This window comes from Varroa jacobsoni, unplaced genomic scaffold (assembly GCF_002532875.2).
Source record: "Varroa jacobsoni isolate VJ856 unplaced genomic scaffold, vjacob_1.0 scaffold_1465, whole genome shotgun sequence".
Lineage (NCBI taxonomy): Eukaryota > Metazoa > Arthropoda > Arachnida > Mesostigmata > Varroidae > Varroa > Varroa jacobsoni.
This window is the reverse complement of record NW_019214367.1, coordinates 57,323-82,496: the sequence shown is the minus strand read 5'-3', so window position 1 is coordinate 82,496 and position 25,174 is coordinate 57,323. Positions and strand designations below refer to the sequence as shown.

The 25,174-nt window shown below is 41.7% G+C and overlaps 2 protein-coding genes across 3 annotated transcripts; one reads left to right on the top strand and one right to left on the bottom strand.

The window, feature by feature from the left end:
* Nucleotides 1–1,104: 1,104 nt before the first annotated feature.
* On the bottom strand, nucleotides 1,105–25,017 carry LOC111270341 (cysteine-rich venom protein). 2 transcript variants are annotated; one of them, XM_086972458.1, is made up of 4 exons: nucleotides 24,873–25,017; nucleotides 5,882–6,164; nucleotides 5,208–5,320; nucleotides 1,105–2,539 (listed from the first exon to the last, which is right to left on the bottom strand). In XM_086972458.1, exons 1-4 carry the CDS (start codon nucleotides 25,015–25,017, stop codon nucleotides 2,187–2,189), a joined length of 894 nt encoding a protein of 297 aa, XP_086828584.1. In that variant the 3' UTR covers nucleotides 1,105–2,186. The 2 variants fall into 2 exon arrangements, with proteins under 2 accessions (XP_086828584.1, XP_022706244.1); XM_022850509.2 differs by lacking the exon at nucleotides 24,873–25,017 and having other exon boundaries at nucleotides 5,882–6,641.
* On the top strand, nucleotides 14,639–23,304 carry LOC111270340 (uncharacterized). The gene is made up of 8 exons (XM_022850505.2): nucleotides 14,639–14,772; nucleotides 15,071–15,231; nucleotides 16,362–16,523; nucleotides 16,893–17,127; nucleotides 18,266–18,617; nucleotides 18,858–19,073; nucleotides 20,571–20,770; nucleotides 21,121–23,304. The coding sequence occupies exons 2-8, from the start codon at nucleotides 15,085–15,087 to the stop codon at nucleotides 21,348–21,350; spliced, it is 1,542 nt and encodes a 513-aa protein (XP_022706240.1). The 5' UTR covers nucleotides 14,639–14,772; nucleotides 15,071–15,084; the 3' UTR covers nucleotides 21,351–23,304.
* Nucleotides 25,018–25,174: the final 157 nt, after the last annotated feature.

The following is a 25,174-nucleotide window of genomic DNA, read 5'->3' as shown; positions in this document are numbered from 1 at the left end:
ATATAATAGTTGCATGCAGCAAAAACGATTACTGAACACGCTTTAGCAAACGAATTTTACTAGCCCAGCTAGAAATACTTGGGATTTCTGATGCGGGCAATAAACGTGGGTTTCTGTGTGCTGGTCAGTTGACATATATATGTCAATTTACTAACGTATATAGAGTAGATGAACGTCCATTGATCTTTCCTCTACGCAACATGCTCGAGCGTATCTAACTACGCGAACAAGCTCATACGCCAGTATTGAGCTTGATAATAACGACAGGTAGAGCGCTAGAAGGCTAGGGCGACATAACATATATATGACGTAACGTATAGGTCTTCAGACGTTACCTAAACAAATGACTAAGCCAGTCTCATTTTTGGCCCAGATGTTAAGCAGATGAGGTAGCTTGTCGATTAACTTTGTTGAAGACTGTGTTTCCATCCGAAAAATGTTGACGGAAAAACCAAAAATACCATAGTTTGACTATAATTAATAATAATAAAGCTATTTGCAAAATCAGAAATGTCGACGTCAGGAAACAAATGCCATGCAGCGAGTTTTTACGGGACTGGACGTAAAAAAAGTAGAGTAACCACATGAAGGATAGGCACCCAATGCGAAATACGACTAAGAGACGGTTATTCAATTAAGACTTGGGCTAATTACCAACGATACTTCAGTGTCATAGTCATAGATATCAAAACCAGCCGAACTAGAACCGTGAGTAGCAGAAATCGTATTATTACAGGCTGGAAAAGGAGCCCGTGTGACGACACAATTTTTGAAATGCTTAATAGTAATTGGGACATAATTATTAGTCGATAGTATGTGGAACTTTGCCTCTGTGCAAGCTGGTAACTTCGAAAATTCTAGATAATGTTGTCAAAACAGAGGTTTCAAAAAAAACGTGCTAGATGCATAATATGTCCCAACGGACTAGGTATCCGTGTACGGGTTGCTGACAAGTCTCAGAAGCGATCTGGTAAATGTGGGTTTGGTAAACATGCCAAGTGGAACACCTAAACCTTTAGTAATAGATGAATTATAAGACTAAAAGCAAAGAACACGTGTTAGGAGAAATAGCAGCGCGTGCGATAATAAAAAGCCTAGTTGAGATATTGTAGTCAAACCGACTTTATTTACTTTGTGTTTTTTTACACTTATATAATATTCCACCAAAGTCCATAAGTTTTAGACATCAGTGTTTCTAACAAAGATTATAGTGTTGTTGTTTGCATACGGGAAGAAAGGACGGGAAAACCTGTTGACGCATGGCTCCCGTTACGTTACTTTTTTTAAAGAGTACAACATTAGGAAGTCTAGGTATTTTCATCTGTTTTACTGGATTACAATAAACGAAAAAATCTATTAAAGCTGATGCTACATACAGTATAGGAATTAGGTTGACAAGCAGACTAAACATTGCCCAAAAACCAAAAATTCGATCTAGAATTAAATTACTGTTGTACTTGCTTGGCGTATTTTCTGCTATATACGTGCTCGATATGTAAGAAGAAAAAATAAATCTCAAGTTACTTTGTGATGATTATTTTAATGACAGTCTGTTGAATAAGAACGCTATTTATGTCTAATTGAAGTTATTATCCTATTATATTAAAAAGAATGGGATAATAACAATTTGTGGGAAAGAGGCTTCATAATAACATTGATTTAATCGGGGGTTCTCTACTAGCTTATACAAACGTTCAACAAAAATATTCATTAGGGATATTTCGTCATATTACTGAAACACGTATAGCGGTAATGATACTAGAATGGGTCTGACTAGCGGCAGATTTCGAGCGACTGTTTCCAGTCGGTAGGACTGCCACAATAGACAGACATTCATTTATTATTCTATTTTCTCTATTAAACAATTGTCATTTTTTCATTGATGTTTTTGCATAGTTCGGAAGATGCACTCAGGTCTCGTGTGGATATTTTCTGTCTTTCATTACAATAGTTTGAGTTAGTGGACATCTTCAAGCCATGCAGGTAATAATACTCAAGTGAGGGCTTATTAGAGGTCACTAAGTACTGTCGATCTGTGTTGGAGTTGATGGATTTTTTTACTACGACGCTGAAGGGGTTCTGTTTCTTCCCTTAATAATTCAAGTCCATCTCAGAAGCCCGATTTAGGCTGCAACCGACGTTGGTGAACCCCTTGTAGAAGGACTTTCGTCTTGTCAAGTTGGCCTTTACACACAGAGACCCTGAAAATTGCACTGCGTAGTAATCGGACAGAGGGAGCAACTCTGTCCCTGTTGGTACACAGGTTGACCCCATGAATTACCAGACGAACCGTAATTACACGTGTAGAGATGAACGTAACTGCTGTTCTGTCGGTACATCGAGTAACCACAGCCCACGTACTCAGTATCCGCCCAAGCTGCCTGGGTAAAGTGTGCGAAGTCACTTCCAAAACGAAATGATCGGATAACATCCAATGGGGTTCTACGATTTTCCTCAAACCACGAGTCAATAGCTTGCCTCCAGCCGATGGCGGGATGGTTATCTCGAGACGACAACCATACAGTGAAGATGTTCTGACCTAAAATGACCGTGTGTAAGATTAGAGGCGTTATCCATATATTTACATTTAGGTGAATATAAGTATACATCTGCGGAGTGAAGCAAATGGTCTTGATAGAGACGTAAAACTGATTAGACGCAGCGATGTACCGTAACTAGGAAGCTTTTCAATTAGGAAAAATAATAGATATACAGCTGAAAGGGGTGCATAATGCAACTCCTTTATATTTTTAACCTACATCCTGTCAAGTTAGCCTTTACGCACAGAAACCGCAAAAATTTCACTGCGTAGTAATCGGACAGAGGGAACAACTCTATCTGTTGGTACTCTATTGGTACACAGGTTGACCCCATGAATTACCAGACGAGTCATAATTACACGTGTAGAGATGAACGTAACTGCCGTTCTGCCGGTACATCGAGTAACCACGGCCCACGTACCCAGTATCCGCCCAAGCTGCCTGGGTGAAGTGTGCGAATTTATTTGCCTCTGGGTTTTTTGGACCACATTTGACCTGGTCTGTTGAAATGTTCACCAACGTAATAAGCCATTTCAGCACAAAGATACAGAGTTGCCAAATACGTTAAACAACGATAACTTCCGAGACCAGCGTTTTATAAATAAAGACCTTTAGGTACATTTATAGAAGAAGGTTACGATTTTGTTTTTCCCATTAGTCTCATCTGCCTTTCTAACATAAATAGATCGCATTGACGGTGCTGGGGTAGAGGAAAATCATGGCTGGGATGAGCGGACTAGACAAAAGCAAACTGTGATTGAGCGATCTAAATTAACAGCAGAAGTGTCCCTTTCTTGAATATCATTACATTCCTTCGCCTTCTTGTTTTACAATGTTCCTCCAGATCCCCTGGCTCGAACCGTTTCCTGAGCCGTTGATCTGAAGGGCGAAGCAAGTCTCCTACCACCCGACCCGTCAGCCAACCAGAATCCAGCGGTGCTAAATTCACAACCGCCGCTACACTCGACAGGCCTGGTACATAAAGATGTTCGCCAGACAGACTGAGGGAGGGGCTTGCTCGTACGCGAGCATCCTGAATGACGTCGGTCGCCCGTCGTTAAACATGCTTCGACCCACGTAATGCCTTACAACGTGGAGAAAAGCATCAAAAGCTCTGGAGTACCAGACAAAGCCGTATTTCAGACCATTTGTTGGATATATTTAGCCGGGATGCTGCTTCTGTCATCGCTGCTATGCCCGGCAAGTCAGACGCAATGATCCTGGAATGCTTCACTGGTCCGTCAATCGTAGTTTCCCCTGTCGCCACCACCGACTTGGCAGTTCGAGGGCTCGTGGGCAGTTGCGAGCGTAGGCTCCTAATGAAACTAGAGATCGGCAATTTTCCTAAGTTCAGGGTGCACCGGCTGTGTCGGGTTTGGTTTGGCGGGTCCAATACTGCTACGCTAAAGTCTTTCGCCGTTTCGATACAACCATGGGGCAGTCATTTGATTCGACACGGTTTAGTTTGCGGCGAGGTAGTCAATAGTATTTGTCGCAGACGAACAAATATCTCGATAATGCTGGGCTTCTCCGACATGCAAGGGTCCGACTTCTCATAATTTCAGGTTGAGCAGGCTTGAAATGAGAAAATGATTACCCTCAGGAGAAGGTGTTCCCATTTAGCCTTATGACACAAGGTTGTTCGTCTTTTTTGCTTAACAACGGCTCTAAATTCAGCTCGTTCGCAGGCAAGCTACCCATTGATAATAATGAAATGACTCTCCGACGGCGTACGCGAGAGCGAGGTCTAAAAGTGTGATGGACATATACTGTTTATGTAGAGTGTGTTAAATCTCGCCGACATGCGTTTTACCAAATAAGTAGCCAGTGGGAAGGCCAGAATAGATAAATAATAATAAAAAAAAAAAGACAAATAAAAAAGAAAGTAGAAAGCAGTTGTTAATATAGCGCTAATATTGGCGCACGTGTCGGCAGGTATGTAACTAAATACTCATATGACGAAAACATCTAAGATACTGCTGTTTCTTATATCTCGCAGAAAGGCTTCTTGAGCCTGGCTGATCTAGGCGTACATACCTGCGATGTGTCTGCATCCACATGTACAGGTTTATCTATTGCATGTCGTAGTGCCATGAACCTACCTGAATTTACATTAGATGGCTTCGTATGAATAGACGTCAGAAGCTAGCAACCAAGATGCAAAAGTTATATATTAAAGTTATGGCGTTGGCGGCGACGACGGAAGGCACGAAGGAAAAGGACGGAGGAAATTCTCTGTACGCGATTGCGTGATACTCGGTACCACGGGCTGACAACCAATATTGGAGACTACTTTTTATAGTGCCATCACTTGAATTGACGAATCAAATTGCCGTCATGACTCATTGTGAGCATGCCTAGGATAGATGCGTTCAGTAGGATGAAGAAACATGAGCATCCGTGAGCGCCTCCTTGGAACGAGATTATAGCCCTACTTTGATAAAGCATCAGCAAGCTTAATTTACAAGTGAGAAAAATCCGAACCTATAATATGTAAAGACTTAGACAGCTCACACAGTCTCGATACTGCAAGTTTATCGAATACAGATAAAAGAAGAACATTGAAAACGCGTTCATTGACGACAGCATAACTACATAATAAAAGCACGTAAAAATAATACTGGTGGTCATTTGTTAGATAGCATTTATGCTGCATTTTTTACCTACCAACAGATTTGAAGCGATCAATCTGACGGCAATCCCGGCAGTCATGTTCGAAACGGCATAAGTTGGCATGAGCTTGAGCGATTTTCGCCAACTCAGCGTCCCAGCGAATGTATCTGAAAATCAAAGCTATCGTTATTTTTTTCTATAGCAAATTATTGTTGCAGTTAGCTATATGGTGTGTATTGTACAACTGGCCATGTCGGGCTGAGTTCGTCTGGTGCCGATCTGATTCTGTCAGAATGTCGAGTCTAAGTGCTCTGCATTGGCATGTTGATATAAAGTTTTCCTCATTTTATCGTTGGTAATTTAACCTTCTTGATAAAATAAGTAGAACTAGGCGGGCACATTTTCTATTGAACTGCTGTTTTAACTCGTAAAACGAACGCATTTACTAGAGTATACTTTTTTTTATTGTATATAGTAAAATTTAATGTTTCATAGTCAAACGAATCTTTGCACTAGCGTTTCTCACTCTTACATATACGGCTGCTTGTTTAGAGGGCCATAGAAAAAATATTGACTGCTGTACATTTGTCTTGCCAAGTTTTCTGTTCCATAATGATGTAATTCAAATGACTTCCACGTACCTAAAAAATTAGCATTTACTGACCGTTTTGATAAAACCTGGATGTCCGGACGAGTGCTTTGTATTTTCGAGACTATTATGAACTTACCTCATATTTGCGGCAGTCGGAAGTCCGCGTATCTGTCCTGTGGCTACGCGCCCTCGCCATTCGTTGTGAATGTCAATGATCTTTTGCTGATCATAGCTGTTTACCTTTGAGCGTTCTTGTTGACAATAGCTCCTGACACACATTGTGTGATCGGGTGAGAACTTCGCGTAGTAACAGGCCATAGCAATGTCGGGTTCACTCAACGCCACCCAAACTAGCAGTGCGTTGAGGCATGCACCCAATCCTTCTTCTAGCCACATGGTCCGACTGAAGCTTCTGAGCACTAATATCACTAGGATATGAGTTTGAGAACTACGATTTGATGGACAACTTAGAAGAAATACGGAAGTAGAAATAGTTACTAATAAAACGCACGGTCAACGCTGGTATCTCCGAGAACAGGCTTCGAGGTCTAAGCGAGCCTGATTTTACAAATACTAGGTAGTTTCAACCGTTCCGGTGTCATTATTAACGTCTACATATATGACCACTATTCGTCGTTGTCAAGCGAGCTCAAATCGATCACATGACTATCACCAACAAAAGCTAAAAGTTTTCTCAAACCATGTTACGGGACAATTCGTCACGTAGCCATTCCTATACAGACACAATTCAGAGCTAACAAATCAGACATGGACGCCACAGAACTAGGTATACCGAAATCAGACAAAGGTGATACGGTCAAAGTCGATGGTCGAGTAAAACGTTTGTTCTACATCGACCACGACTCGAAAGTCTAACCAAGCTGACAAGTGCAATTATCAGGACGTCCATACACACAAGGCCACACGAGGCTAGTCGATAGGCAAGTGACGTCTCTCAGTAGCCGGAGTCATCCACTGATTTGAATTATGTCCACGTTGCCGTGTATACGGAGGTTGTTAAGCTAAGTTTCGAGGTGTGCAGCGATTATTTGTTAGAAGCTGCCCGTAAAACGGGAACACCAGATTAACTAGGACCAATCCTTGCTTAATACAAAGATCCACACTAGACTCGAAGGCCTGCCGCTTCCGTAACTTCGACCTAGCAACTATTAGTTCGGATCCATATCTGGTCGCATTCTTTGCGCATTGATTGCTATTCTCCCGACGATAAAATAGAAAAACAAATACTAGGATGGCATTATTCCTAAGACGAACGATGCGGAGATTCTTGTGACTTGATAAGGACGAATAATAGCCTAAGTACACGGGATACGGCGCCATAACTTGACGGCATAATTGAACGAATCTCACGACCTGCAGCTTGTTCAGCCAGCACAGTATACAGCATCCAGCAGGGATATTTGAATAGTATAAGCTCCCTTTGCGCAAACAGTCCTTGGCTTTTTTTTTCTAATCCTGTGGTGTTCCCGTAGCTTTTTACCTCATCCTTTTCTCAAGACCTTTAGAAGGAGACGAAGATATTCAGGACAATATAGCATTTTGATTCTCGGCATCCGGAGCTTGTGCTGGTCGATGTGTCATTTCGATCCTCTGTAATGACCAGATTATTGATGCACCTGACAACGACAGTTTTTGTTATGTATCTTAATTTGAGCAACATGAGTTACGTATGGCAATCACGCGTACACGGAGTGAAAATAAGGTTGAAAAGCTAACTTCGAACTAAGCTTTTCAGCCGATAGCAGGAAGGATTGAAACCATTACTCCGAAAGAGACATGGTTGGAAAATAGCTATGGCAGATGCTCCAGAAGCCCTAAAAGTGTAAAAAAGAAGAAACTTTTACTCAGATAGTTTTGCTATTCTGAACTATAGCTTAAGGGAAGATTGTCTAATTGACGATTGTTCTTGGCATTGTTACTACAACGATGTACGTCCCAGGCAGATAAAAAAAAATAGACCAGTTTCAATCCATCTGGTAGCAAAGAAAAATCTAACCACACGATTACTATTCAGCACAGACCAAACTTTTAGCCTCCAGCAGAATACTGTTTTATTTAACACGCTTAATCGAAATATTAGAATAGATTATTTTATTGAATAAAATTATCGTCTGACATTTATATTATCATATATCACTACCAAAAGTTGTGGATTGTTTTTTCCAACAAACTTACGAAACGGCATAGTGATAATATACCATAGTAACGATTTGTAACTTAGCTCAGCTATGGCCGCATCTTCCAGAGATACGTATCAACCAGTTAGACCATGCCGCTCTTCATATGAGTGTTAGAAACGTATTAAAGCCCCTCCAACTTCAAAGCTGCTAGCGATGAGTCGGACAATTTTGCCAACAAGTTTCAAGTCATAAAATTATAAACTGATGCTTATTTCATAGTTTGATTGGATTAAACTGTCTCTATCGCTGGACATTCTGATATAACTTTTACGATCGGTTAAATCCGCCGTGCGCTTTTGTTTAGATAACCAAACAGACATTTTCGCAGCAAACGTTAAAAATCGTTTAGATAAACGTCTCGAGAGATCAGAAACAGAACACTGAACTTAGTTTAACGGACGCCTTCAAATTGAGGGTCTCAACCACAAGTGTCCAGAAGGGCCATCGTCTCAAATTGAGACATGTGGCATCAACGGTTTTTTAAAGATACAGACCCGTGTTAACTTTACGTAAGCCATATTTAGACTAAAACTGTACCAGCACAGAATGCATACATTACCTTGTTTCTATTTAGAAAATTTATCAAGTCACTTTGGGTAAGCTCAACGCTTGAGTTCGTTTTCCAACTTACTTTTCATAGCTCAAAGACTCGTTTCGAAGTATCGTGATACCGACTGGCTATTTTTCATACTATTAATTACGATCAAAGTAGTTTTGCGAGATCGACACAGAAATCGATCTCCAACAACAACAACAATAAAAAAAAAAAAAACGAAAATTGTAACTTTATTTAAGTAGTCCCAATTTGATGGTTCTTAAAGCGCTACGCGTGATATACCATCCCGATTATGTACTCTTCCCGCATTCTCAATTGTTCATTTACAAATGATCAATCTACAGTGGTTCTACTACCCTCAATTCCGTTCACTAGAAAATTGCTAATTCAATCAGATATGATTGTAAAAATTAGTATTACTATTACTTGTATTTGACAATATGGTCATTAGTATTTACCTCATTTCGTTGTTGCAGGTGTGGTAGCGTATGCTGTTAGCGCGGAAAACTATGGCCGTACACCATTAGGTCCGAGATCAACCAGCGAAGGCGTGAAATTGGGATCCCTGGCAGACTCCGAGGGCTCCCGTAGACGGGCCTCGAATTCGGCCGAGAATAGAATGGACACCTTCGAAGTCAAAAGTGCTTCTAATCACGTGCCCGTAAATACTCTTTTTTTTTTCTCCCTACAACCATTCGCTATCATATTGTATAAACACAGACGTTTACGATCAGAAAACTTTTCAAGTTACTTTAAATAACTGCTTCTCTTTTTCGCCTTCTTGACGTTTTATCGTCGTCCAAGCATCACATGACACCTGCAGTATTCTTTTAGGAACAGCTTCTCCATAGTCCGCCAAGTCTTCGTATTTGTAGGTAGTTGCCCGCCCTAACTTTTTTTTTGCGATATAGAAAAAATTCGCTGCTATCTGTTTTTCTCTCAGAGATAGAGAAACGCCGCTGCAGTACGCCCTTACCCTAAGCAGCAATTCTACAAAACGCCACTATGTCCGATGGGTTAGGCAGGTTGGGGGGTCAAACTGTTATGAATAGTAAAGCGGTCAGCTGGCAGAAAACAGCTAACTGCATGAATCTGTCCTGAGTTGCTATCTGCTTCGCAAAAGCTACGTAAAACGTCAACTCGCTCGCCTCGAATTTTTCCATGTGTCTGTGTGTGTCCTATCCTATACGACTGAGTCCAAATCCTGGCTATGTATACTGGGATGAAAACAAATGCGACACGTGACATAAGCCCAGTCGAGGCCAATAATTTGTGACGATTGCGCCTAGGAATCGCCGACAAACGCCCGTCTTGCCGTTGGAATTGCTAGCGGGTGCACTTTAGCGATTTTGAGCCGCATTGCCCTTGACGAATTTGAAGGCATAGCGTTCCACTTTGTCGGTGCGCCTAAACGCACTTCTGGCTCCATTTTAGGTTAAATCGTTGATCACGTAAGCATAGAAGCTGCCCTTTCTTCGCTTGCGTTACTGTTTTCACGGATATAAAAATAGATATGACTGTTCTGCAGCTCGCCTGTCTAGTCCGTAGAGCCAAAATGTATTTACGGATGATATGGTGAGAAATATGGTATGAAGTGACGACAGCAGGCATTTTAGAGAATGTGGAAATGATCTGATATGCAATATATCTAAATTGGTCTGGTATAATAAATCATAACAGAACAACACACCGGAGTTTCCATTGTCCCTCATGAGCACAAATCTGGAGTGCACCGTCTCGCTCATCTATAACGACTCACGTGATTCCTTGTAGTTTCTGGAAAGCCCTTACTTTTTAAAATTACTTTCATATTAGTGTGTTTATCTTCAACGATACGGCAAATGCAATAATTAATGGGTTCCTTTAATAGCTTGAATAAACATTCTAACGGAGCTACGATCTTTTTGACAACTCGCGTTACCTTGTTAATTCCTTGTATAACAACTGTTTTGTATAGATGAAGCAACTACCGCCACGAACGCGGGAGCCGGATCACGAAAGGGAATCACAATTAAACGCGCTTAATCCTGGACCGGCTTTAAACATAGGCGATTCGCTAACCAAACCTTGGCAAGAGCCTCGACAGCGGACGACCTCTCACCAATCGGACAACAACCGCATCAGAGGAAAGGTTTATTTTGACAACGAGCAAACCGACGTGCCTCTCAGACATGGTATGATCAGTTACTTATGGCTTCATAGCATAACCTTGCTATTGGTACCATGCAAAACAGTTCCGTTGCTTTTTTTTCCTGTTCTAATAGGGAGCCTATCCGCATTCAAGTCATATCACGACTGTCTTTGATCTGAGGCCGTTTGGAACCTGTCGTGTGATACGTTCTCCGCTCTAGCCGTGTTTATCATTTCATGACTCTTTCAGGTGATGGTAGCCCCGAAGAGGTGTTTCACGACTCCAGACAAAAACACTTTCAGCAAGCTGATCCCTCGTTCACGCAGCGTGTAGGCTCTGATCCAGCACTTCCTGATCTCGGTTCGTCTGATCATGCTTCTCAAACGATTCAGGCGGCCGCTCCTCAGCATTCATCCTTTTTGAAAGACTCGCAGGTTCCGCATGTTCCACAAAGCTCACAGCACTGGTCTAGCAGCTCAGTTTTGCAACAGCAACACCAAACGCAACAGCAGATCCATTCTCAACAAGCGGTTCATCCTGTGGACTCTCACCGGTTGCCATACCAGGCGGCGTCTCCAGCCTCGCGAACTTTACCCATCATGCCACCGCTCATGCAATTACCCACCAATGCAGAAGTTCCGCAAACACAGCATCAGCAGCAGCAGCAGCGGCCCGTGCTATCGCCATCTAATGGCGCACGATTTGCTGCATCAGAAATGAAGCCGCCTGCTACTCATCATAACCAACAAGGATCCCCTCTAACCGTATCCTCGCAAATGATGGGAGCTCATGCAAAGCTTCACCAAAGTATACGGACCATTACCGCGCCCGTTGTCCAGATGCCCAAGACCTCGCATTCTAACAGAACCCCACAGACTGTTGTAATAGATACATCACAACCAAGTACTGGGATGGCCGATGGGACATCGGGTGATGCCTTCGTTGAAGGGGCCATCCCAAGTGGAATGCGCGAACAGCAAATAACCGTTGTGGACAATGACACAAAGAAGGGATATGTCATTCATTTCCTCGTCAGAGATAATGACGAAAACTCAGGTATGTATATTGTTCAGCGTATTGTCAATTAACCTTCATAATTAACATGTTAACTTCATGGCATACATATAAATAGCAGTAAGTTATATATTAGTGGGTATGTATATTTATATATTATTTGCTTCCTACCAAATGATGCTGTATTTACCGTAATGGTACTTCCATAACAGAGCATTTGTGTGTAAAAGCGAAGAGACGGTAACAACCCGATGTCGTTACATGTATTTTTCCCGTAAGGTGTAGAACTGATAACGGACACCTATAGCCAGGCTAGTTTTGCCTGTGAGAAGCGAAAGCTTGATGGCTTAACATTCAGTTGATAACGATAGTATACTGCATGCACAAGCGTGAAGTAACTGAAAAATGACATGAAACACCTTTATTGTGGAATTACTGTGACACATAATGAGTAATTGATATTATCAAAGCGAACTGGATCAATCCAAGGGCCTCCTGCTTGCCATTTTGCTGCATAGCAGGTCTACCCTTACAGCAAGAAATGTTCTGCCCGCGTGATACGAGCAAATACGGCAGATTTCGAAGTTGAACTATGCGCCGCTGGCACCCGAAATCTGGCTGGCAATCACCTAAAATCTAGCGAGTGGTCGAATGGGGTGTCAAATAATGGTCCTAGCTACAATCGCCCTCAGGGGTATTTGCTTTTATATTTGCCGAAAATTAAATCGAGTTACTCGGGAGGCTCACGAACCGTTGTCGTAGCAATGGGAAGCAGGCAGGCAGGCTGGTCATTTGATGACAATACCATCCTCATGCCTCAATTAATTTATCAGGTAAGCAAAGGAAGATCCAACGTTGGCTTCAACCCGCCTATTTTCCCGCCCTAAGCATTCTATGCGATTACAAGCCTTTTCCTGCTCTATCGATTTGTTTTGAGAAGCCATGGATAGAGGAATTACATATGGGAACGCTAATAGTAAATATGTAGTTGTCCGCAAGCGGCGAGAGCGCTAACACAAATGTACAAAAAAAAAAGAGCACAGAACTAAGGTGAGATATTTCAAACAAAAGCATTATTCTATTTTACCCCTATTTAGTTGTATGATAAAAAGTCGGCGAACATTTTCAAACCACTGACAAACGATATGGTTACAAACATCCGTCTTTTGTGTCATTGCGTCTTGCGTCATAACTGGTCTCTTTGGCGCATGTCTCTGATATAACTTTCGCTGTTAGATTATGTTACCACGCGACATCTTCATGGACCTTTGTAACATTTAATAATCCTTATTCTTACGCAAGCACTATTTCTCAATCTGCTCTAGAGGACATTATACGAGATCCTTCGTTAAGTTTCGAAACAATAATTCAGTCTTCCCGCTTCGCAGTATATATCTTCTTCGATTAATTTCTTTCATGCAACGACAATGAGAATTTTCCGTTGAACCTGGGGTCAACATTAGCGATTGTATCGAGGGGAAAAGTTTACGTTGTGTAAACAGGTAAGACAAAAGAAGTACTTCGATAATTTCGAAATTGTTAGCACGAAATGTCAAGGATGGGCTTGCTGAAATCGGATTACGGCATGTTGTCCTACCTACGATTGCTACATGCCAGCCTTGCCAGCACGCTTGCACACGGCTTGTCAACCTCTTGAAAACGCTTGCCGATATTTTAATCGACCTGCAGATAAAGTGGAATAATGCCGTTACCACAGGCAATCTGAGAATACCTTGCCTTATTGCCGTGCTATAATATATTTGAAACAATTTTAATTAGATTTAATTGATCAAGGTTATATTTGATTGTATGCATGTGTGTAGACAAAATTTACGACGGCAAAATAACCCCAACGCCAGAAGAGTTCCAATGTGAGCAGCGCCATTTTCAGCTTTATCAGTAGTGGTTTCTGGTTGAAAATAGCGGTCTGGCGGGGGACTAGGTTTTTAAAGAAATGCGCGCATTGTACAATACCTGGTCCTAGACAGTATGCGCATGACGAAGACAGTTGATCAGCATTTGTTGGATGGGCTCACAAAGTTTCACAACTAACAATCTTGTATTGAATAATCAGATATTTGACCACAAAAAACAATCCTATGTACCAATAGAGTTTCAAATTGAGCAGCACATACGCCCGTTCATCTTACGATATAGAAATTTACTAAATTTCTACGTTACCATAGTAACCTATCCATTCTTTGAATACGTTACAATAGTGTTCAATGTTATCTTAAATGAATGCTCCTTCCGTTTTCAGCTTAGGCTGGTAAATATCGAGTATAGATATATAGCAACCTGTATTTGACCGTTAACGTATGCTGTCGCTATTGGAGAAAACCGGACGGTATGGCTATGTATATGTGATTACGCCGGTACTACTCAGGTCGTCGCCATCTAGGGCCTCATATTCAAGGAACCTTTTCGAAAATAACAGCCGTGGCAAACGACATTGTCCCGATGCACACAAACGGCCAGTCGACTTAATACGTGACAGCCGCGGACCGTCCTACCTCACAATCAGGCAGTCAATCAATCATGCGAATAGGAAGAAAGGCATGTACCACAGAAACCATCTTTGCTGTGCAGGCTCTATACTTCACAGACGTTCGAAGTTGCTGTGAGGGGAACCTCAGCAATCGATGCCCCATACAATACTTTTCTTCCATTTGGATAAGTTCCTATTTTTATAATTCAGTGCGGGCTTTTTGACCGCGAGCTACGATTTGACCGATGATTTGCGCTAGACAAGCTGTGACATGAATCAAGAGAAAAAGAAACATCGAACTAGAGAATCGACTAAGGGATACTGTCTGCTGTATATTGGCGCAGCAAAATACCCACAATTAACGTGGGAGTGTCCAATGCCTGTTAAATGGGTATCGATAAAAATTATGATGACTTATAGTCGAAATTCGTGGATGTTGGGAAAAAATTAGGAACTAGCTGCGTATGAACAAAATTACGATAAACACAACTTACCGGCAATGTTCTCTGCCCGAGTAACAGCGACTGTCGTCATATATTTTCAGACGGGACGGTAGGTGGTTTCGACCCAAATTCGCCAGCTTTCCACGACTATATCCGTCAGATCATTCGCCAACAACAAGAGCAGGAAGACCAAGGTATGTCAACGAGTTTTACCTCGTTCAGTGATTGGTTCGTCATTAACTACTATACTACATCGACAATAATTTGCTTCTTTTCTACGTAATTGAACCGTCTCACGGATAAGGGTGTTGCATTTTAGAAATACATGAAGAGATCTTTTTTTTTAGATTAATTTTTTAGATCCAAATGCACATAACGTATCCTCTTATACAGCATGACGTAATAAGGCTGTTACTAGAAATTATAGTCCTACAAAATTTGGTGAACAGCCACGGCGCTAAATGGCTCTATTTATTTGGGTATAAATTCCAGACGTTGTACAAACCATGGAAATGTCTCCTACGGCCAGCAGTAATAGTAGTTCAACTATGGCTCCGACCGCGTTTGCCACTATGCCAACAGCAACGAGGGTGCCTAGGACTACTTTAGCGCCCTTCATTACGACAACGACAAAAACAGCTGTAACAACTGAGGTAAACTACTATAGATTTAACTTCCATTCTGATCATTCCGAGCGACGACACGTTTTTTCTAAAGTAGAAAAAAGTTCTGTTCACGTGAAGGTCCACCGATAGTATCGCGCTAAGTGACGGTATGTTTGTTGACAAACGAATGGCAATAGTTAAAGAACGGTCTCTGATCGGTCTGAAGCTCAAAAGCGGCAGCAGGCCTTTATTTGCTTGCATCAATTTGGTCTACCTGTTTTCGCTCGAAGTGTACCAGGCCATGTCGTTATGAGTGGGCTACGTATCGTCTTGTAACCATTTTTCAGATCAGGAACAAACGAAGCGTTCTGACTTCCAGCAGGCGCTCCTTCTCATCGCTCTCAAAATGTTTACTGACTGACTTTTTCTTTGTATGCATGTGTAACGTTTATCTCGTTGTCACAGTGTAACTTTGTTCAGCATCGTTAACGCTCAAGCAGATTGGGGAAACGACAATTTCTTCATCGGTGATTTGTACGAACGCATGCAGCTTGTCCAGATGCTTTGGGGGACCAATCCTTTTTATTAAGATGCACAAATGCATTTATTGGCTCGATTTGTGTCTGGATCCGTCAATCGGTTTTCTTTGATCGGCGATTATTCTATCGGAGGCTATTAGCCTCGTTACCCCTTTATGCTGTCGTTGACAAATTATGTAGATGTATGTTCGTAAGAACGCTGCCCATGTGTGCAGATGAATGACATATGTATTTGTAGTATTGTTTACGTATATAGAGCATCGACATAACTCAGATGGCTGGTGTCACTTAATAATCGAAATAACTGGTTCACTCTCGGCGTGCAGCATAACAGCGTCGGCTATCTTCACAAGACGTAACGCAAGTGACACGTAATTGGCGAAGGGAACTCGCTCGTTAAGAAGTAACCTACTGAACTAGTAGGGAAAAGACCCATTTATTAGGAAATACAGGAGCACATTGACAACGTACTCATACTGATTTTTTATTGATTTGTAGAAATGTAGAGCACTTATATTTAATTAAACAAGTTCATCAAAGCTGTTGTTAACTTGCTACTCGTATCGCGGCCGAACGTAATTTGTTTTTTTTATGTACTGCATTGATTGATGACGGTTATATTTCACTTTGTCTATCCAGGCCCCGACGAGCATAGCAATGACGTCAAAGTCTACATTGACAAATAGTACGGTGACCACGAAGAAACCGATCGAAGTTTCAAGCACAAACCGAATGCAACGCCCTTTGGCCCCAAAGGTGCCTCCAATTCGCCCACGAGTACAGGCGCGATTCTCATTAAAGGTAAACGCACTCACAGAACGCGTGGATGAACGCATTCGATATTTTGGCATTAGCATTTTTTTGAAATAGTGTTTTTCAATAATAACCATAAAATAATGAATAATCTTTACAAGCAACCTATGCGCTTACCTTACCGTCTCTAGCGTTTTTTTTTTTTTCGTAATTATCACATACGCGTTGCACGGTCGCACTTTATAGCGGAATTGAGAGACAGGATGTTAGTTCATGGTCGCCTTTAACCAGTGCCACTAATACGTTAATAGTAATCGGTTGAAACAGAACCAGTGACGAGTAAATAAAAGTCGTCTTAATAAAAGCGGAAACGTTTTTAGAAGTTGCGCAGCATTCTCGTTTTTTGCCTCCTGGCAGGCAACTACGAAAGGCCCTACCGAAAGCACCGAGTACGAGGACGACGAAGAGGACGATGAGGGGGAACAAGAGGCTGATCCATCATATACAGATGATGCGGTAAGCGTGGCCAGCGAAGATCAGGATTCTGGACGAAACAGCCAAGGACAAATGCGAGCTAATCAAAACGTCAGAGTAAATACTCCACGGCCTCAGAGACAACCTCCTTCATTTAAACACCACCGGCCATCAAAGGGTAGGTGTGGGAGATAGTTTTCTGTTAATAATTTTGTTTTCGCATGGACTATACACATATCTATACATTTTGCGCAGTTATATATAATCATTGAAGATATTGTATGCACAATAAAGTTAAAGAAAAACATTTAGTAAGTGTGAAGAATGTCGGCATCTTAATTTTTACTGATGCAGGCAGGTTAACTACTGTTGCCATTGCCATCTAAAACTACACGTTGTTTTTAGCTATCATACTACGTGCACAGCATTATATATATATATATATATATATATATATATATATAGAATGAGCAGTTCTATGAACATAAAGGTTACCGCCTTATATTACACAAGCAGTCGCGAACAAAATTATGCACTTTACTTCCGTAAACACGCGACGTGACCAAGCTGCTAGTAAGTGGCTACGTTTGGGCAGTTTTCGGGTCGGCCAGCTTCCGTACCAACCCAGCTGTTTAGCTGTCGACCTGTGCCGTTGATTTTTTTCTTCAAACGGTTTCTACCCTGATCTGCTGTTGTTGCACGTAATCAGACAGGGCGATTAATCCAAGCGTCTTTTTGATTCTCTTTGTGACACTATTTCTTGTTGCTGACCCATTGTGATATAATACCTGTAGCGCTCAATGGTGGGCATTCATAACAGCGGCTCGATGCGGTCCGGAACTACGCAGGGTTCAATGTTGCGGAGTACTTTATCGCAAACTGTTATATAATTTATCCCACTAGATTTGAAGCAGCTGGCTTAAACCGCAGAACTAAGACGTTAAACGCGTATCTAGTAAAGGAAAAATGCTGTTTAGGAGGCAACTTGCATTTTTTTAAAAGGAAAATTGAGGAAGTGAATCTGGGTAGATGCTAATTTATTTTACTTTATAGAACCTACTTATGAACTGTGATGTAGTGTAGTTCCTAACTGGTTAAGTTAGTACAGACAGAATGTTCTGCAGTATAGTCTCGTGCCTAGTTCAAATTCTGTGTTTTACGGGTCTGTTTAACAAAAGTGTTTTTCTAAAATGGGTGATTATTCATTGCCATTCCTGGGATGTACCGAAGCATTGTAGCAGCAGTGAATTTCAGAAACCCTATCTAGAAATATCGATAAGACATAATAAATATATGTTTTTTGGCTTTTTCTACAGTTCCCACGATGGCGGCTACATCTACCATGCCTAAAAACATTCTGAAAGACAAATACATGCCACCGCCGCTGCCGCCCCCAGCTTCAACGATGATCAAGCCGGCGCGACCGGTCTCTAATGAGGGTCACCAGTCAACTCAAGCTTCGCCCTTGAAAGTGATGACTTCTACACCGTCTACTGTAAAATCATCGACTACTTCGACAGCGCGTCCACGCCCGACCAGACCAAAACCGATTTTCTACAGTGAGGCAAACCGCCGCGACACGACGAGTTCCTCACAAAACCCGTTTAAACCGCCTTCTCCCATCGACTACCCGCAAACAAATCGACCCCTAAAACCCCCGACACAAATGTACATAGTTGACTTTCTTGTACCGCCTCTACTACAGTAGTGTTATTTTTAACAGATCGAGCATATGCAGTGAAAAGAAAAGTAGACTATTAATCGTAATAGCTATTATAATTATTACGTCTTACAGCGCGCCTGATTCTTTACGTATATAGTCACTTCTAAAGTTCAGTATAAAGAAATTAAGTTTGGACGTTAAATTGTGTGTTATTTGAACGGCTATTTCCATTATTCTGAACTTAGATTCTCATCAACGAAACAGCGCGCAACATTTGCTAATGCACCGTTCCGGCCTCCAAGTCCTCCAAGAACAACTTTTCTTGGTCGGATCGGTAGCGTGCCAGGATTCGAACCACAGTTGATAGAGGCCGAGCCCCAGCTCAGCAAACTTGCGGGTGTGCACGTTCTTCCAGATGGTGGTCTTCTTCTGCCGGCGCCTCAGTTAACACCACAATACCCGTAAGTTCTATAATGAATAGGAAAATTCACAAAATACGACACTCACGGGTAGAAATGAGATTATATGTTTTGCCCATAAGCGTTTTGACGAGACTATGATGCGATTAATTTCGAAAAATACTGCGCCTATCATTTCAGTAAACGTTGACAGTGTTGACCTACATCTGTGCCTCTAAATCTGACTAGCTTTTCTATGATCGTATTTGATCGAATGTCTTAATGGTAGTGTTATTTCTATTCATTAAAGAGCTCGCTTGCGTTTCACCCACAAGAGCGTTTACTAGTAACATGCACATACATGCCCGTATGTTTTTAAACATATTGTAAGCATATCATGTACATACACTCATAAGTATAGAGGATTTTGGCAAACTTAGCGAGTCAAGTGTTGCCCTCTATCAAACGTTTTACTAAGAGGCTTGCTTTCCGTAATCGTATTGAAACATGTACTGTACGAGTTTGCCCGACCCTCTCCCGTAGCAAAATTTGGAAATCCCAGAAACTTGTCGGCATAATGAACCAGTAACTTTAAGGTAAGACTGCCAAAATATCTAGCCTTTCAGTTTCTCGGTGTTGGGGATTTCGAGCCGGTTTGATAACCCAAATGTCACATAATCAATGGTAAAGATTCAGGTGGTTTCTGCTCGTCTGCTTTTGCTGGTCTACGTTTTGTCCGTGATTTTTCGTCTCAAATTTGTTATCGCACTTTCGATTCATGTCGCAACTGGGATAGGAGTCATTTCATCATTTTTGCTTTTGACTATTCCTCAGTGCAACTTGTTTCTATACGGGTAATGTAGTTCAGTTACATCTTCTCCTGACTTGATACGCGTATATTCTTTCTGCTATATGGCAAGTCAACTGTCGGATAGCTCTATGATCAAGAAGGTTACTAAAAAACAAAAAAAAAAAAAAAATATTAATCAGAAGGGTTGTAAGCTGTGAGATAAGCTGTATATTTCTGAATTTTCTATTGGCCGTTTACCTTAAACAAGGCTAGGCTGGGTCCACGATCGCCGTAGCGCTCTGTGTTTCTCACATAGGGTTTTGGCGACGATGGCTAGTAGCATTGACGTCATCTTCGGGCTGTGATTTGGTTTTCTGTCGTATAGCCAAGGACCAGTATCAATTTTGCATTTCTTATCTTCTGTTATTTATGTTATTATTATACATTCTGCTCTGCTTTTTGAAGCAAAATTCCGACCATCGAATTACAGTCCCCTAGCATACTGCGGTCTGTTGGGTAGCTTATGGTTAGAGTATGTGCGTGCACGCAACATCGGTCCATTCGCGTCTTGGCCACCGTTATAGTGCATTTTGGAATAATTATCATTAACTCTAATTTTTCCGTTTTGTTGAAAGTTTGTCTTCTTTCTTCTAAATTGGGTATAATTTTTCAACATGGTTTATGCGTATGTCTTTATTCCCTGCACGCGCTAATCATCGTATTTACGGCGGGCCTACTCTCTACGTTCCTTCTTTTCTGCTAACTTTCAGGCCGACCGTGGCCATTCCTCCGCCTCCTCCCGCGACCCAAGCCGACCCTAATGCCCAAACAAATCGACTCAAACGCACACGAAAGGTAAAGGGAGGCAAGAAATCGAAAAAGCCTAAAAAGGACCGTTTTGGCATCGAAATTGGAGGCAGTCATGGAGACGATGATGACGACAGCGGCAGCGGAATCACCTTGTCGCTTGGTAAGACACCCATTTGTGGTAATGGTGATCTTACTTAATATTACATTATTGAGAATTATTATTGTGGTTATTTTAGAAATATCCTATCTGAAAGGCCCTGCGCACAGATAATTTAGAACCACCTATTTGAAGCAACACGGTGTTCTTGTCTAGTATTTTCAAGGTGACATACGTTGCGTGCCTCGTTCTCAGTGTATCTGTGTACGTATATACGGTATAACTTCGAATAAGAACCGCCATTCATTCGTCTACTTCACTCATTGCAAGTTTTTTTGTTGTCTTGTTTAATGTATCGATAACACTCTTTCTCACACAAAGGCCGTACATCTATATCTCTTCAATATTCGTAGGCGGCGGTGGGAACGATCGAAGACACGTCAGTCCCCTAAGTATTGCAAAGCACATCTTCCTACCTTTCCTGCCCAAGCCGAAAGTGAACCTGAACGGACGTGTAGTGTTCGGCGTCGTTCTTGAGAACGCGGCCAAGTTCGGCCACAAGAAGTTACGTTCGAATGAAGAGCCTCAGGCAGTGGCCGATATCAGCCTGAACGGTCACACTATACACGACCACACGCAATAGACTACAATTGCCTAACAACCTACAGCATCCCATGATGACATTCAAACCTTTACAGACCTTAACACTCAACCAACTTTCACCGTGGGAAATAGCACCGTGGGCACTATTCGGCACATACCTTATCAGAAACTACAGGACGAAACGGATTGGAACAGGGAGATCGGCCGTGTGCTGCCGTACCGTAAAGCTACCAACGTACGACACGGCTTCCAAAAGAGACCACCTTCACGTCAAGGTCAACTGTTTGTCGCTTGATCCAACTAATCGACCTCAATTCGATTCTCCCGCTGTCTTCCTCCCTCCCTCCCTCCCTCCCTCCCTCTCTCTCTCTCTCTCTCTCTAATATATATATACATAGAGATGTTTTTTAATCATGAACTGTTCCGGACGGACAGTGTCGTTAGGTATAAGTTAACTTGTCTACATCTGTCATTCTTTATACATGAATGGCACTTCTTGGGATATGATAGTCGTGAGCGTATTGTTATTTCTATAGGTGAATTTGAAACAATGCCATGATGTCGTTTTCTAAACGGTGAAAATGAGAAACTTGTAATAATAGTGGCAATGAACAACCTCACCATAGTGGTGCTCGTACGCGTGAGATCCGTCTGTATCTGGGTTTTGCGAAAACGGCCACAGGGCGGATAATTGAAGAAGACAGTGTTGAATACGGGTCGGTCTTTGCATGTATATGTGCTTTGGGTGATATATAGTAGTGACTATGTTTATTAGATATCTTATAGGTTTCATATATATATATGTATGTATGTTATTACTTGTCAAAATAATTAACCCCCCGGAGAGTTCTGTGGTTTGTTGTATACCTGGACATGTGCCAGTGTCACACACCTTCGTTATCAATTGCAATTGAAACACGTTACGTGACACAGGGACTCAAAATAGAGCCGCAGGGAGTTAGACCGTATTCCCCGCTGGTGTCCCGCCTTATTTTTGAAGTCGAATATGAATTTATCTCGATCGGAAGCGTTCATTGATGTACCATTAATACTCTTTCGCCAGCGGTTGAGAAGGCGTCCACTGCGAATGTACAGAAAAAAGAACCAGGTATTGAGAGAGAAGGGGTAGACATTTTGCCTTCTGGGCGACTTGAGTTCTTTTTAAGAAACGCTGTGGTACTATGTCTGCCAGATCGAATAGGGGTAGGGCAAAACATCGTGGGATAGGAAAGAGATGACGAGAGAGGAAAAGGAAAATGTTGAGAAGGTGAAGGTGGTAACCTGTAGAATAGGCTGCGATGGCGGAGATCTTCAAGCACCGAAAGGCAAATGAGGTCGAGTTCAAGGATTTTGTCCGCTGGGGACAATTTTTTTTTAATGTCCGCGTCATCTGCTTTTTCATTGGCTTTCAGCCGTGCCGCAAACCACTAACGTCTCAGGCGCATACGCAACTGTTCGCTCACGGGGCTTATTTATACCCGGCACCTGTTGGCGGCTGGGTAAAAAAGTTCGAAATTGTGTGTTATCATTACAGCAGGTAGGTGGTGCAGCATGAGCCAAGAGAAAGAAACCCATTAAATTTTTAACAATGGGGGAAACAATCCGCAGCACTCATTAGGGAAGGTACAATGATGTACAGCTGACACGAAGCAAAAACATGAGCAGTGCTCACCGGTTACTATTTTTTTTTGTTGTCAATTAACATTGTATGAGATGCGGTTCAATAAGGTGGGCTTGAGCTAATCTAGCGTAAAGAAAGATGTGGCCACCTATAACAAATGACTTGGGTCAACCTCATCAGCATAGGTATACTAATATGTGCTCGTGTTGATTGCGAGCAGAAACGCAATCGCATGGATTTTTTTTCTGCCTCATTTGTCACGGCAGAAGAAGGAACAGTTTTAGATTTACATTTCGCTGCAGATTTTCCTTATAATATTGTTGCGCAGCTACTACCCATATATAATAAAAATACAAACGACATTGAATATGAAGCTCCGCTGCTCCTGTATTGAAGTACGTATGTGCAGTAGTATTACAAAACCTTCTTGTAGGCAATATTTAGCTAAATTTCAGTTGGGCCCTTACAAACTTCACTCATAACCTATAGTCAATCACAGCAATCGAGAATTTCATGGAACTGTTCTATTTTTCGTCGTGCTGGATTCTACCCAGAACAGGACCTTGATTCGTTACCCTCTGCTTGACAGTTGAACAATTAGCGTATGCACATAATTTATATTCTTATTTACCACATGTGTAAATACGCCTGAAAGTAAATCACCTGGATTTGGTTGATGGTGTACAGCTTTTTATAATACAGTGTGAATACACATTGGACATAAATAGCTATTGATAGATATGAGCATATGTTACTCATACGATGTTATGTGAAGATCCTTCGTAATGCTAGCCTTTTGCCGGATCACGATCGTCCGCGAGCTAGAATACCGATGGACTAGCTTCATACTCGATGTACTGATGGGTTGGAGTAAGATCGAAATGGACCAAGGTTATAAACCAAAACGCCGGAGAACCTGAGAGGTGCGATGGCATTTATTTATAGGTAGGCCAAACCAAAAGCAGGGCGGATCAACATGAAATTGTGCTTCTAAGGAAAAGAAAACAGTTTAGTAGTCATCGAGTGAAAAAACCACGTGTCCGGTGTTTACTGTATACATATTGACGAATCTCACAATGTGCCGACTATTGGAGAGGTCATCAGTAACTACTGCCAACATACAAATGCGACGTGTATCTAACGATGAACACATATTATACATTGTCAGTTTTCGCTGTTCAATCGAAAAGCTAACGCCCACGTTACCGGGCCTGATTGTCCAACGCCGCTTTCAGTAATACCTAATTACTAGCCCAATTAGTGCGTTTACGTAGTGAACATACCGTCGACCTGGAGCAATAAACAACAAATTTGTCCGAGATAGCCTGGTTCATTTCGGAATTGACAGGTCTTTACAATGAAAATAGGTTTAAAATAGGCTTCTTTTGTGTCATCGATAGACTGAACTTGTTTTAAGCGGGTAGTTGGCGTCCGTGTCGATAGATCCGTATCGTAAACTGAGTACGTATTGCAAAAACGTATTGCAGAGATCATCCCTAGGTGGCTCGAGCGCGTGGCATGATTACATTTATGCACCGCTTAAGATCAAACGAAAATAGGCATATTTATTGTTGGTCCTAGATATGCATTAAAAGATATTATAAAACTATATAAGATATATCGAACGTTACAGAGATTTCTATATGTTGTATATGAATGTGTGTTGTTACTGAACGCGTTGATCGCGCCAGATAAGTAAAATTATATAGAAAACATATTTATGTCAAATAGAAAAAAATGCGTTCGATGAGCCGGTGCTCAAAAGGCAATAGTTATTAATTTGATGGAGGGGGAACTGTCGTTTTTGATATATCATGTGAACCCAACAACTGTTGAATAAACAGATTATGTAAAATTTCTTACAAAACGTCGATTATTGTCCTAATTACATATGACATAATCTATATGGAAACGATTCTTGATGAGGAGTGTTTTGCTTACGTGCACAGCAAGGCATCCAAGCTATATCTGATCTGCTTGCAACAGGCCGACTCCTGTCGGCGTATTTATCATCATACCGATAATTACAGCAAGTTGATAGAAAATTGCAACGCGACGCGATTTTTGAAGTACTTATCAGAAACATCTACGGAGTTCTTTAAAAGGTCACCCACTTTTCCCAACTTTTGCCGGCGAAACATTGCCATTAGTGCTAATAGCGACGAGCACTCACTGTGGAACGGACTCCAAGTGGTGTTCATTAATGATAATTGTTAAGAAACATCTGTGATGACGTCCTGCCC